This window comes from Triturus cristatus, chromosome 5_2 (assembly GCF_964204655.1).
Source record: "Triturus cristatus chromosome 5_2, aTriCri1.1, whole genome shotgun sequence".
NCBI lineage: Eukaryota > Metazoa > Chordata > Amphibia > Caudata > Salamandridae > Triturus > Triturus cristatus.
In genome coordinates, this window is record NC_140588.1 from 42603481 (window position 1) to 42617109 (window position 13629).

Sequence of the window (13629 nt, forward strand, 5' to 3'; positions counted from 1 at the left end):
GGTGGCGCACGGGAGAGAGCGAGAGAAAGATACAGAGGAAAAGGTAGAAATATAGCAACACTGGGGAGGCACGGGGATTACAGGCAGAGGACGTTTGCATGCGAAGAGATGCAGAAGAGAGAAAACGACAGCCGGCGAATTGTCTTTTATATATATAAAAAAACATAACCCTACTAGTCTGACTCTGTCCGCACACATCCATGCAGAAAAGCTCTCGCTGGCAGAATCAGTTACTATTGGTAACGTTGCTTTTCAAAACACGTCCCCCCCATTTTTGAAAATATAAATGGGACTTCAGTGTGCATAAAAGGACACAGGCAAACTGCATCGCGTATCACTTTTGCGCCCCAGAGTAGGGCGTCGGTGGGCGAGGCTGTGACTAGGAGTGTCTGTGAGGTGTTCCGCCCTGGGCAACTGCCCAGACCGACAGCATCAGCACCGCCAGGCGTGTGGTCCGGGTGAGTTTATGTTGTTGCCCTGCTGGAGGTGTGTGTCACGCCGGCAGCTGCTGTATAGGTCCCGGGCATCCCAAGCAACACATGCATAGAAAGGAATGGATGGAGAGAAGACCCCTCTGACCCGGAGGCACACACTCCCACACGTGCCCCCTTGCTACTGTCGGCTGCGAGAGAAAGAGGGGGGCCGCCCCGCGTCTCGGGGCGGCAGATGAAGAGAAAGAGGGGGGTGTTAGTCACGTGGCCAGCCTGTCTTCCTACAGACCCTCCTCCCGCCCCCTCCTTCTCTGGTCTTCATCCTTTCCACACACCCTCCTCCTCCACGCCTCCTCCACCTCTCCTCGCGTCCCTCCCCCTCCCCTCCTCCGCTCCCTTTGTTGTTGCTGGAGCTGCTCATTTCCACTCTCGCTGTGACAGTATCAAAGCGGTGCCAGGACTCGGCATCCCAACCCTCCCAGACGGAGACAGGAGATCTGCAGCCGCGGAGCGCAGCATGCCCTGGAGAGGCACCGGCTGCTGAGGGCAGACCTGGGCACAGGACACCGGGAGCAGGGCGGGCCGGGAATGCTGGAGGGCCACCCTGTGCAGGAGGAGACAGGCGGCGGCGCCCTGTGCTCCGTTTGAGACCCCAGGCCCGCAGCCCCCACCCCCGGGCCGCCATGGCGGAGGCGCCGCTGTGCTCCACCTGGGTGCTCCTGGTGCTGGCCGTGTCCTGCGTGCCCGTCAGCCTGGCGTCCAACCCGCCACCCAACAACGAATGCCAGGGCGGCAAAGGCAAAGGGATCAACTGTTCAGGTACAGCCACCCCTGGAAAAAGCTGCATGGGCTGGATCACGCCTTGCTCAACCACTCGCCCACCCCACCCACCTACCCACACATCTGCCCGACCTTCCCCCGTCTACCACGATGGAGAACTGCCCATAAGCCCACCCGTCATTCTCCACATGTTTCTACCCAACGTGCATGTTGGCTCGTTTCCCTTCCTCGCCTTACTATTCAGCTGCCGACACCCCTCCCCAGGCTGCCACCCCTCGAGCCACGCGCCTCTTTCCACAATCCCTCTGGTTGCATTTGCACTTCTCCTTCAGCTGCGGTACTTTCTAATTGTGCATGTTTTTCTGAATATATGAAATCTGCAATGTATTGCTTATGTACCACCGGTGATTCCAGACGTTTATCTGCTTGTTCTTATTGTGCCCAAGACATAAATATTCATGCGGAGTCTTCTCAGGCTGACTTGGAGTTGTACAAAGGGCCTGGCCTAGCAGGCAGTGTGCATGTGTGATGGGGAAAGACGCTCAGTGGGCAGAGCTCTGCCGGTGTGTTGTCCGTGTGAATGTCCACGCCTTCTATGAACAACGTGCACGATGATGCTACAAAGGGCCATCTATGCCACTAATACATTCAGGTGGTGTTTCTGCAGCTCCTGCTGTGCTTCCAGGAATGCTCTTTCTCAAAATGATGTCAGTTTACAATAATTATACCTCGGGACTTACCTGGACATTATACAGTTAATAGTGCGGAAGTAAAGGCACACAGGAGACCCTGCAGCGCCTGTAAGTAATGATGGCGGGTATCTGGCCCTCAGTTTTGGAGACACAGGTTTTTGGAACCCAGAAGTCACCCTCTATATTAAGAGAAATCACACTATCCCCACCCTCCTATACAGGGCTTTAAGTGGGATGAAAAAACTGTGGGGTCTCTCAAAAAGGCGTGGTCAATGTAATTAAAGGCGTGGCTTAGAAACACGTAGCTAAAAATCTGTGCTTACCATATAGTGTGCCGCCGGACTGGTATTTTGCTATTTCTGTCATTGTATACAGCTACAAGTAACATTATAGCTACACCGAGTCAGGACTTTTGGCTTTGTCAGTGGTAGTTAGTTGCATAAGATAAATAAGCAGCAACTATGGCTTGTAGATAATATTGAAAAAGCTTCCACTTAAAGCCCTTCGGACACCAAGGCAATGTTGCTGCTCCTGAGTTTCAAAAAGAGAAAGGGAATCCAGAGAGAAAATGCCTCTCTTAAGGATTTCCCTTACCATACAACGCTCACCTGGCATGACGTCATGCCGCAACTTCTCCACTAGTGAGAAGTGTGCAGTGTGAGCACGTGCACATCTGCTGTCATTGCAGATTGGGAAAAAATGTGCCGCCTGTGCCAGGGCACAAAACAGAGCCCAATAGAGACCCGTCTCGAGGCCCCCTTTAAAAAACTGCCGGTGCTCAGACCCAGTGAGACCCGGCCCACTTAAAGCCCTGTTATTATATTAGACAAATCCCGCGATCCCGACAGAGAATTTTGAAGCATGACCACCTAGCCAGATGATAGGGGTTGACATGATTGTGCCCCAGGGACACCAAGGTAAGCGACACCTTACGAATGAGCTGAAGTGCAGAGATCTGTGGATTGGCGGCCAAGGGAGGGACTGGAGACCGCCTTATCGCATTTATTTTTGGACAGAGACTAGCGCTTTCACCGTGCTACAAGCCTTGCAAGGTAACAAAAGTCCAGAGAAAGATTCCCCTTTTTGGCACATATATGGATAACCTCACAAACTCATACAGATATCAAACTCAATCAATCACCAGAACAAGACACCCGAATCTGAACCCAGTCCAAAATTGTTGTGAGTAAAATGACTGTATTTTATTGGATTAGAAAACATCTTTCTTACTTGTGTTCTCCCTATGTTTTGAATTGCTTTTTTATTGTAATTTTTATTTCTTGCTCATTGTACAACAAATATAACGTCAAGCGTTGATTTTATTGTTTTGTAACTGTCACACATTTTGTTATTGTGTCATGTTTTTAATAAAATACAGTAATTTTACTCACAACAATTTTGGACTGGGTTCAGATTCGGGTGTCTTGTTCTGGTGATTGATTGAGTTTGATACCTGTATGAGTTTGTGAGGTTATCCATATATGTGCCAAAAAGGGGAATCTTTCTCTGGACTATTGTCTTTTGGTGCTCTACCCCTTTTTGTGGCATAGAGCCCCTCTCTTTTACTTTGTATTTGCAAGGTAACAAATACAAGGAAAGTGGCTGCTTGGTACCCACAGCAATGCTGTCACCGCCCTACCCGAGCAGACTCAAAGCCGTGATGGATTCTGGTATCTTCTACAAGGAAAGGAGTTCCAATGGTGGTGGTGCCTAGACGAGCGGAGCTCCCACAATGCACCGTGTTTGAGCAAGGACTGTTGAAGTAGAAGGACACAACCACAGGACAGTACAACACACTAACCAATGCTTTATTAACTAGACTAAACACACAGGAATTACTATATCTCATACTCCAATAAGCCACTAGCTTCAGCCCTGCCCTAGCCTCTTCGCCTCTTGAAGTGGCCTCATGTCATGTGTGCCACCTTCAACAGGGCACAAGTCCTAAAAAAAGAAGTGGGGGGGATAACCTAGTTAATCAGAATGCAAGTGGCATCACAACGTGTGACATGGCAGTGCGTGACTTCACGGCGCGTGACATCACAGCATGTGACATCACAGGAAGTGGCACCATAAGAAGTGGCATCAGATCTTAAGCCCTCACATGTATGTTTAACATGTCTATCATGAGTACATTGGAGCATTTTTCGAGAATATAGGGAAACCCTCCTGATTTAGGTAGAAGACTCACACTTTTGTAAGTTACACATAAAACAGTGTTGCCTTTTGTCAGTGTAAACGTCCTCTACCCATAGTGCTTTAAAAGAAAAAATAGTGGTACTTAAATTATTTCAACACCTCCTCAGGGGTAGTAAGCACTATATAAATTACATTTATTTTGTGTAAATACTGGGAAAGACCAACAAATCTGACATTCTTACAGTGAATGCATATCTTGTAAACAGGGACTGAACAAAGTGAAAAGTTGCCTCTCTTAAGTTTGTGTGAAGTGCTAACAAGGTGTGAGCCTTTGTTTCCAATCCGCTTCATTTGCATCAGGTGTGGGGCTCCTGACTGCTCCCAGCCAGGAGACTCCAACAACAGGAGACCTGATGACCCCTCAGATTCAGCCATTGTTATGGGCCCAGCAGGAGTCTGAACTAAGAAAGTGCTCCCCCCCTGCACATTGTTGCGGATCAAAAGCAGACAACAACGTGCGGGCCTGCTGAATGTGTCCCGGTGTTTGCAAATTACACTGGGATGAATTCAGCATATTTTTCAGTGGGGCCCGACTTCTTGGCAGGGTGGATGGTGTCCACCCTGTGAAAATAGTGGTTGGACGCCGTCCAACCGCGAGTACCCCCAGCTCGTGCCCTGACCTTCAACCATTGCTACACTTTTAGTCCAAAGCTCCGTGCATGGTGTGGGTTTCGGGACTATTCTTACTACAAGTCACAGGAAGCCATTTGTTGTTGAAAAAGTCAGAAATGGCTGAAGGTGCCACACATGCCTTTGGACTCTTTACTAGAGGTGCCAGCATTGCAGCTTTTCTTTGAGGACCGGGTGAGGAAAGGGCTAAAGGGTAGGCAGATGTGTTGAGACAGTTAGTGGTCAAAGAATACCTGTCATGGGTTGTGCCTATGTCTCAAAGAAGCTAATTTTCACCAGGATCATTTCCCTGAAGCAAATCATCTTTTTCTGCACAGCGGATTTTAGCAACAGTGTGGAGAGAAATGTACCAAACCAACCCTCCCCCTTATTTCTAAAGTAAGCGCAGCATCCTTTCCAGCAATTTGGCTAGACAAAAAAATGGGTACTATGGCCTAATTTGTTTTTAAGATAAAAAAAACGAAATTACATGGACCAGATTGTGATGAAAAGCAGGGACTGGTGAACCACTGACATCTAAAATTGAATAGACAAGCAGAGATTTTGCACAATACTCTGCTCCTAAACATTGCCACCCATCACATTCTGTATATGGCCAACCAATGCAGGGGAATATGTTTTATTTTACAGAGAATAGTTTGAAAGAGCATTCCTGCCATGGCCCTTCCCATCCTGGAGAAAGCATGCCACTTTCAGTGATTCCTCAGCATGGCCCCACAATTAGACATGCCGTATGATCTGCCTCAAATCTCCCCTGGCTTCTGACCACTGACACCTCAAGCTACCCCAGGTCAGGCATGGATAGTTCATCCAGTCTTGTTGCTGTCTTTTGTGGTCTCATACATGTTGTTTGATTTTTGTCAGTATAAGTAGATAAAACCAAACACCAGAATGGATAGAAGCAATACAGGCGTTGATGAGCACTCATGTCTAACAGATGAGGTATTCCTCGCCTATCCTCGACACTGGCACAAGACACATTATCTAGTTATGTTGCAATAGATAATTCCGTCCATCATCTTGTGTGTTTTGCTGTTCGCCGTATGTGGGAAGGGTATGCCCAGATGTGGGTCCCATGCTCACTACGCCACTGGAGTCAAGCTATCCTGGCTGAAGAGGGGTGAAACCCCGAAGCCGGTCCTAGGATGCTTGATTCCGGTCCACGGAAGGCATGGCTTGGCAGTTCGGGCTGGACTGTTCCCACGAGGCACAGGGTAAAGACTGATTTGCATATGGCCATGTCTGAACTGGGGTGGCGTGGTGAGCAAAATAACGATGGATTAAACCCAGATCTGTGACTGGGGGTGAATGTTTTGCCAATGTGCAACATTCCGTCCATCATCTTGTGTGTTTTGCAATAGATAATTCTACAAGTCTGGAAACAAATGCTAAGTTCAGAAGAGGAAGGCAATCCACCGAATGAATGCCGCCGGCTGAACAGTATGGTGGAGAAGATTCCACCTTTAGATTTGCATGCAGATCTAGCTCTTCATCAAGAACTTTGAGGATTTTCCTTTAGCAGCCAAATCTGTATCAGTTACAGAGTGAATAGGGCTACTTCTATGAGAAGGCACCGTTAAGCAGCCACGCAGGGCACAAGCAGCACACGGGTGCCGGATTGATCCTAAAAAAGCAAGCTTGCATCATTGTCATAGGAGAGGTGGGGTAGGGGGGAGATTGGTCGCTTGCGTAGGCCGACAAAACCCCCATACTGTGAAGTGAGAACAAGTATCTATGTTTGCAGTCATACCGAAAATCTTCAAAGTGATGTCTGTGTTGGAGCAGCCAGCACCTATAGTAACCTTGCTACGGTTCCACGTCCACTATTCCCCTGCTACTTCTGGGAGTACCTCCCATATCTCACAGCAACTAAACCTGCTAAGGGGCTCCAAGTTATTTATGACGTGTTAAGCAGTGCTGTTCTGTACACCATGTACTCTGCCAGTTTAAACTTTTAAGTTCATTCTGTAAATTTAAAATAAACCTCCAGTCCAATATGTAGTGTGCATCCGGCTCAGCCAGGAATAACGTAAACTTTAAGGTGTCACCCATGACGCAGGGCCAATCGGGGAGGCGACAATGTCTGCTAGCCTTGTTCGGCCCATGATATTTCTCAGAGCGGGCAGGAAGCTCAAAGTTGAGTCATCCTCCAGCTCCAGAACTCCAATTGTGTCACCTTGCACCCACTAGTTAGGTGCTGTGTGTGGTGGGCGTTTCCAGACTTTGGATTCAAAACCTTTTCCTGTTGCACAGGACCAAGACCCATAGGTCGCCATGATCAAGAAAAGTCCATATTGTTAAAATCAGCGGGGGAGCAGGATGGAAAACTGTTGTTTTTGCCAGCAGCTCACATAATGCGTTTTGTTACTAACAACTCCTGGTGCCATGTATGAGCCCTTGTAACAAAAAGGCAACATGTGTGGTTTGAGCAACACAATGTCTAGGTTGATCCATTTTACACCAGGATTAAAATGGCTGGAAGTAAGAGCCAATGGTCCTCATTAGGTATAATTCACTGTCAGTTTGGACAGATTGTAAAGTATAGAGCTGGGTGCTAATACTCAGTTGGAATGAGACTGTGTAACTACTTCCTCTACAATAGGGCAGCACTTCTTCTGACCTGCAGATGCTTATGAAGGGTGCCAGGTGGAAACTGATCGACCCGGGCTGTATTCTGAATCCATCAATCTACCACTGGTTCCCACAAAAATGCAGAATTTTGTTCCCTCCCTGAGCACCACCCACCCATCACTGTGGCAAGTGCTTCCCAAGAAACCCACTCCTTTTCAGAGAAGAAAAACCTAGTTTCATACTTGCCAGTTTTCACAAAGCACCAAAATAGTTCATTGGCAGATGGAGCTGGGGGAATCTGATGGTGGGAACGTATTTGCACAGATTATTACCTCAACACAAAAGAATTCCCAATCACCCCGACAATCCAAGTGGGGAGCTGTGCCTCAGATGAAACACTGCTCAGATGAGCAGCTCATCACACAGTTTTAACTTCCTCATGAGCTGTACTCACAGGTCTCTCTTTTACACGGTGTAATTTGAGTATAAAAGCTAAAGAGAAGCAGTTGTAAAACAAATAGGGATGGCTTTAATGTGCTATCCTAAACAAATACAGACACGCTCAAATGCAATTGGCATGTGCTACGCACACAAGCTCTTTATGACTTTAAAGTCAGACTGTTTTTGCCAATAGTGGGAAAATAACAAACAAGGAATGCTTTATGTATAGAATGCATACAGGAGATTAGGACCCGAATGTGTCACACTATGGCATGAGTGAGTGTACTTTTCTGATGTAAAATAGTTACTCATACATTCCAATGCAAGCATTTCCTGAAAAGTGGTATGATGGAACAAACAGCCAATCACACGAGGTGAGAAAAATGCATCTCTGGGTGGACCCGGAGCCCATTAAATGTACATTTTAAAGAATTGGGAATAATAGGTATTGCAGACAGCTGCGTTGTCAAGGAAGACCTACAAAGTGTGAGGGTCTTGCCTTCTTTATTCCAAATGCGTCCTTTACCTGTGATGGGAATCTCATTTAAGTGGCTGCAGCCCAGAGATCAGGGACAGGGGGCAAAAGTACATCCCACAAGGATCCCATATGAGCCAGCAGGGCCTCACACTTGAGCATCACATTTTAGTCGAGTTTCTCATTCTAAAAAGGGTTGTAATTTACAGTTTTAGTTCAATTGAGTGAACCAGGACTAGCACGTCCGTAATGCATTAGGCCATTAAATGAATTTAGAGTTCTATAAAGTGGAGTCTCCATTACTTCATCTAATATCTTTAATGATGACACAAACTGAAAAAGGAAAATACATGTCTCAAAAAAGATCTTAAAAATAGCAGGATAACCTTGAACTTCTTGCTGCAAACCAAGATCCTAGGGGATATTTTAGCATGTGCGGTCTTATACTTCAAAAATGCCCCTCATCCAGCAAAACAGTCTTTCTATTTTAAGGGTTTCTCAATAGGATCTTAAAAAGGTTTTCTGCTGCATCAGGATTGTTGCAGAAAATCCCTTTAAGAGCTATGTAGTTAGACTAAAGTGGATCTGATATAGCCCAATCAAATTCCATCTCCCACTCCACTCTTCATTTGCGGATTTTTTTTTTCTCATTAGGCAAGATCTTATAAATCTTGGATCTATGAAGCAATGTTATGATTATGGCAACCCAAACTGAATTAAGGGAACATTCTCTCAGCTCTTTCATCAGACTCCACCTTCTATGAAGTGGTGCTTAAAGGTTTATCAGTTTCAAAGGTTCTACCTCCAAAAATTATAAAAGGTGTCATGATTCCATTGCCATTCACTACCTCTATGATGGAAACAATCTACCCGTCAATACACGTTTTCCAATACAGTATTGTCCCTTGAAGCGTTTTTAGGTCTCGCCTGACCCAGCGCATGCGCTGGTCTGGCGAGACTTTTTGTGAGGGCTCAAAAAGTGCTACCACTGTAGCCTAGAGCTACAGTGCATGTGCGCGGGCGCGCGCATCTCACTTTCGCGGCCGCAGGGCCGCTGTGATGTTTGATCGCGATCACTTTCGCGGCCACACGGCCGCTTTGATGTTTGATCGCGATCACTTTCTCCGTGAGCCAGTTTTTTTTTCCTGTTTATTACTTCTATGTAGTAATGGTGGCAAACAGAAACAAGCATTGGCATAGCCAATAGGTCTCGCTTTTGGGACCTTATAAGTATTTAGTCATGCAACTGTTGCATGGCTAAACACTTATAAGGTCCCAAAAGCGAGACCTATTGGCTATGCCAATGCTTGTTGTTATGTTGTCTCAAAGAAACATGCGCATTCGAAGGTACATCGCATCAACACCTTTCAAAACATTTATGGGAGAAGTCCTTGCAAGTTCAAACTATTTAGCTAGCCAAATCCAATTTAACATCGCTGGAAAAGGAAACATAGTAGGCTTCCTATTTATTGATACTTGATAAATATCTCACAATTTTTTTGTACTAACTTTGGGTAGTAAAAACCTATGCCATGCTGGCCAAAACGTAAAAACAAAATGATATTCTCCCAAGTTTGTGAATTCAAAACCTCTATTTATGTAATAGATCGTGCATTTGTCTACAGAAAACAATAATTTGAGTTTAGTAGCCAAGAAATATATTTTAAAAAAATGGATTTCAGCTTTATCTGAATGGAGTTCCCACCTGTAGCACAAACGTTTTTAGAAGACTTACTAGATTCTCAGGAGAGATTCATTGTGACTGTATTTATTTTTGCCCACCATCTCATACTCAAGTTTTGCCACCATTCAAAATCCAAGGCAATTCTTTACATAATCTCCCTAGTTTGTCTTCAAAATCATTCAACATTTCCTTGTCTTTTGCAAGATATTGTTGCTTCTGCTCCCCTCAGAGAGACAGTTTATTGTAGTCTTGCTTGTAAATTCTCCTGAGATAGCCATCATCATGGACTTGAACCAACCGAGCAACCACATTTTTCATCCGATTGTTAAACTGTACATAAAAAACTGTTGGTGACGAAAAAAATCAATAGCATCTGTTCTGTAAAAAATAGGCCTTTGCATTCATGCCCGCTCTTTGAATTCATATTAAGGAATTACTTTTCTCAACTAGCAATATTTAAAAGCTCAAATGCCTGAATGCTATAAGTCTAACACTATATCTAGGATCGTTTAAACAATGCACTTCATTAGATAAGAGACTATGAAAATGTGCCTTCACCCTCTCTGAAGGGCACTCATATCAAATATTTCTCCAGAATGGCAAATAAAGGCAAAGAAGAATATCAAGTTATTTTTCAACATTAAGGCTTATTAATATATGATGACTTAGTCTATACAGTGGCTAATTGGTAAACAAATTTGTGCCGGGACTCTCGCCAGCAGGCAGCTTGCACCAGCTTATTTCTCCTGTTAGCGCCACCTAAAACAGAACCAACTACTAAGTGTGAAAGTGGGGAGGCGATGTGGCATAATAGCTGGAGCTGCCGACTTGGGAGCAGGGTAACCAGGTGCGAGTCTCAACGTGGGCTCATCACTTAATCATCTACCTGTGCCTACCATAAATGAATGTGTCCTTAACTGATGCTCATGAAAAGTGCTGGTGTTGATAATTAAGTGGCGGTGCTGAGCACCAGAAACCCCCGGTTCAAATTAAGCACTGAGTCCATTTATGGTCAAATGCATAAAAGCGCGTATATGCCTGACATCATTATAATCTCTCTTTTCATTTATATTTCCAGGGTGACCAGAATCAATTTCTTATTTTATCTAAAAATATGTCTAATTTAAATGGGTTAGGAAGCAACAAAAACGATAGATTTGACACAGTTTTATGTCTTCAAGTAATGCTATTATAAAACTGGACTTCTGCCTGAAAAGCACATAGTGAAACCTGGATCGTGGAAATCTGTAGGTTGTCTCAAACTGATAATGTTTCATATGGACTTGAAAAACAACAGACATTTGTAATATAAGCAAAACCTTTTTGGATACATGCTTTTTGTTAATTGGAGAGTTGTAACCTGAAAGGGGTGATAATGAGCTTATTTAGATTACCTTACTGGTGCTTTACTGTATTGTACTGCGCATATCTGTACATCTTTTGTTTTATGGATTGTTTTTGTTATGAAGTGTTACTATACATGTTTAATAGTTTCCGAATGGTCACTTTAGGACCTATTGTTTTCATACCTTTGCTTGGGTATTATATGAAATTACTTTATACTGAATTACTTTATATCCCTTCAGTGTCATTTATTGCTTAGAAGCAGATCATTCTTCTGTATCCTGGGATATATTAGTGAAAGTCATGTGCTTAAAGCAAGAAAATTACTTGGGTAAGGACGACAAGGATATCATTTATGTATCAGGCTGGTGCAATAGCTTAGTGCATAAAAGCTCTCAGTGCAAAAGTGGAGGGAGACCTTGAGCTCATGGGTTGAAGTCCTGACAGGTGAGCTTAGTCATCCTTCATGGTCTTAAAATAAATATCGCTGAGTTGGGCATTGTATCACCTGTTATATGCAGCTTAAATTGACGGTTGATTTAATTCTAATATAGTTATTAATGTCAATGCTATTCCATTGATCACACCTGGTATTGCTAGTATTTTTGTCATTAATATTGTTAATGTTTTTAGCTTTATTATTTGTTTTTTGGTATTGTTTACTTTAGTGACACAGTTTATTGAAAATATTGCTAAACACGTGCATTGTGAGGTTTTTGTGCATAGTTCATTGGACACTAAGATCAGGAAGAGACTTTAATCGTAGAAGGCCCTGAGTATAGCACCCTTGTCGGGCCAGTGTAAAACCGCTTCCCTTATGTCAAAAGTGAGAGGGCAGGTGTTACACCTTATGTCAGGGGAGACACGTTTTCGGATATAAAGTTAGAACAGTTAACATAACAGTGAAAACAAATAGGCAGACATTCAAAAAGAGATTACAATAATTCATCACACTGAAGCAAGCATTAGAAAGAGAAGGACACATGCAGGATTATCAATTGACAATTATTCTTGAAAGGTACACCTGCACAGATTTAGTTGTTCTCAAACTTCAAGTTCCTCTGTGGATCTCATCGAAGTGTCTTCAATTTACAGGTTACTTACTAAACCTGAAGCCAGAAAACATTCTAGCCATCAAGGCATTTATTGAAAAATGACAGCAGTGGATAATTGTTAAATAAGTCACTGGTTAAATAATAGAGCACTCTCAGGCCAAATGCTGATTGGCTAAACTAGTACTACGTATGTGCACCTGATTGGCTAGCCTGCTACCTAATCTTTGACACAACCAGAGTCAATAGTGCTTATGTTTTAGGTCTCGCCTGACCCAGCGCATGTGCTGGTCTGGCGAGACTTATTGAGAGGGCTCCAAAAAGTGCTACCAGGCCAGCTTAGAGCTACAGTGCATGTGCGCGGGCGCGCGTGCCGCGCTTGACCGCGATTACTTTCACTTTAGCGGCCGCACGGCCGCTTTGATGTTTGATCGTGATCACGATCACTTTTACTTTCGCGGCCCCACGGCCGCTTTGCATAGCCAATAGGTCTCGCTTTTGTGACCTTATAAGTATTTAGTTATGCAACTGTTGCATGGCTAAACACTTATAAGGTCCCAAAGGCGAGACCTATTGGCTATGCCAATGCTTGTTTACCTTTTGAACTAGTGCCAGTGGTGTAGTAAGATGGGCTGTCTCGGTCCTTGAGTCTGATACCTGTTGGCTGAAGCCCAAAAAGGCATCCCCCAGTAGGGTGCAGGGCTGTGCTTCATAGCACCATGGTCAAGCCAATTCATTGTGAAGACCCTGTAACCAAAAATAAAGAATACAGTTTGGAGAAAGTGGCTAGAATTGGTGGCCTGGTGAATTTATCACACAGAATAGTTACTGTCAAAGAAAGCTAACAAGTGAGGTTGTAAACAAGAAAGCAATAATCCCCATGGCACTCACGATATCGTTTAGGATAAAAGGCCATATTTTTCATAGATGAAGCATGAGCATCAAAACCAATCCCAATTCCTGAATGTTGTGTTTTCTTTAGGGTAATCATTGACTGACCTACTTATAAAGAGAAATTACAGATTTTTAATGTGCTTCAGCATGCTCATGGGTGCTCTTGAATCATTCAGCGACTGATAGCTAAAGACTGGGTAGCTTATGACTTTACGGTAGAAATTTTACATTTTATCGAAATGACCTAAATGGGTGGAACAGTAGTGACCGTACCACATAGACAGGAAGTGGACACACCTTGGTCCAAAACTATGCAGAGAACCTGCATGTGGCATGTATATCCCAAGAAAGAGCATTCCATCAATCCTTGTGTGTGAGTATTCACAACTGAAAACTTGTCCGTGGTGGAAACAGTGAACGGGAGAAAAAGAATAAC

At 44.3% G+C, this 13629-nt stretch overlaps 1 protein-coding gene across 1 annotated transcript in view; it reads left to right on the top strand.

Moving 5' to 3' along the window:
* Window positions 1-798: 798 nt before the first annotated feature.
* TMEFF1 (transmembrane protein with EGF like and two follistatin like domains 1) overlaps window positions 799-13629 on the top strand; it is a 668539-nt gene continuing 655708 nt past the window's right edge. The window contains exon 1 of the mRNA XM_085606812.1: window positions 799-1250. Within this exon, the coding sequence (XP_085462938.1) occupies window positions 1115-1250 (136 nt within the window). The 5' untranslated portion in view covers window positions 799-1114. The remainder of the gene's footprint in view (window positions 1251-13629) is intronic.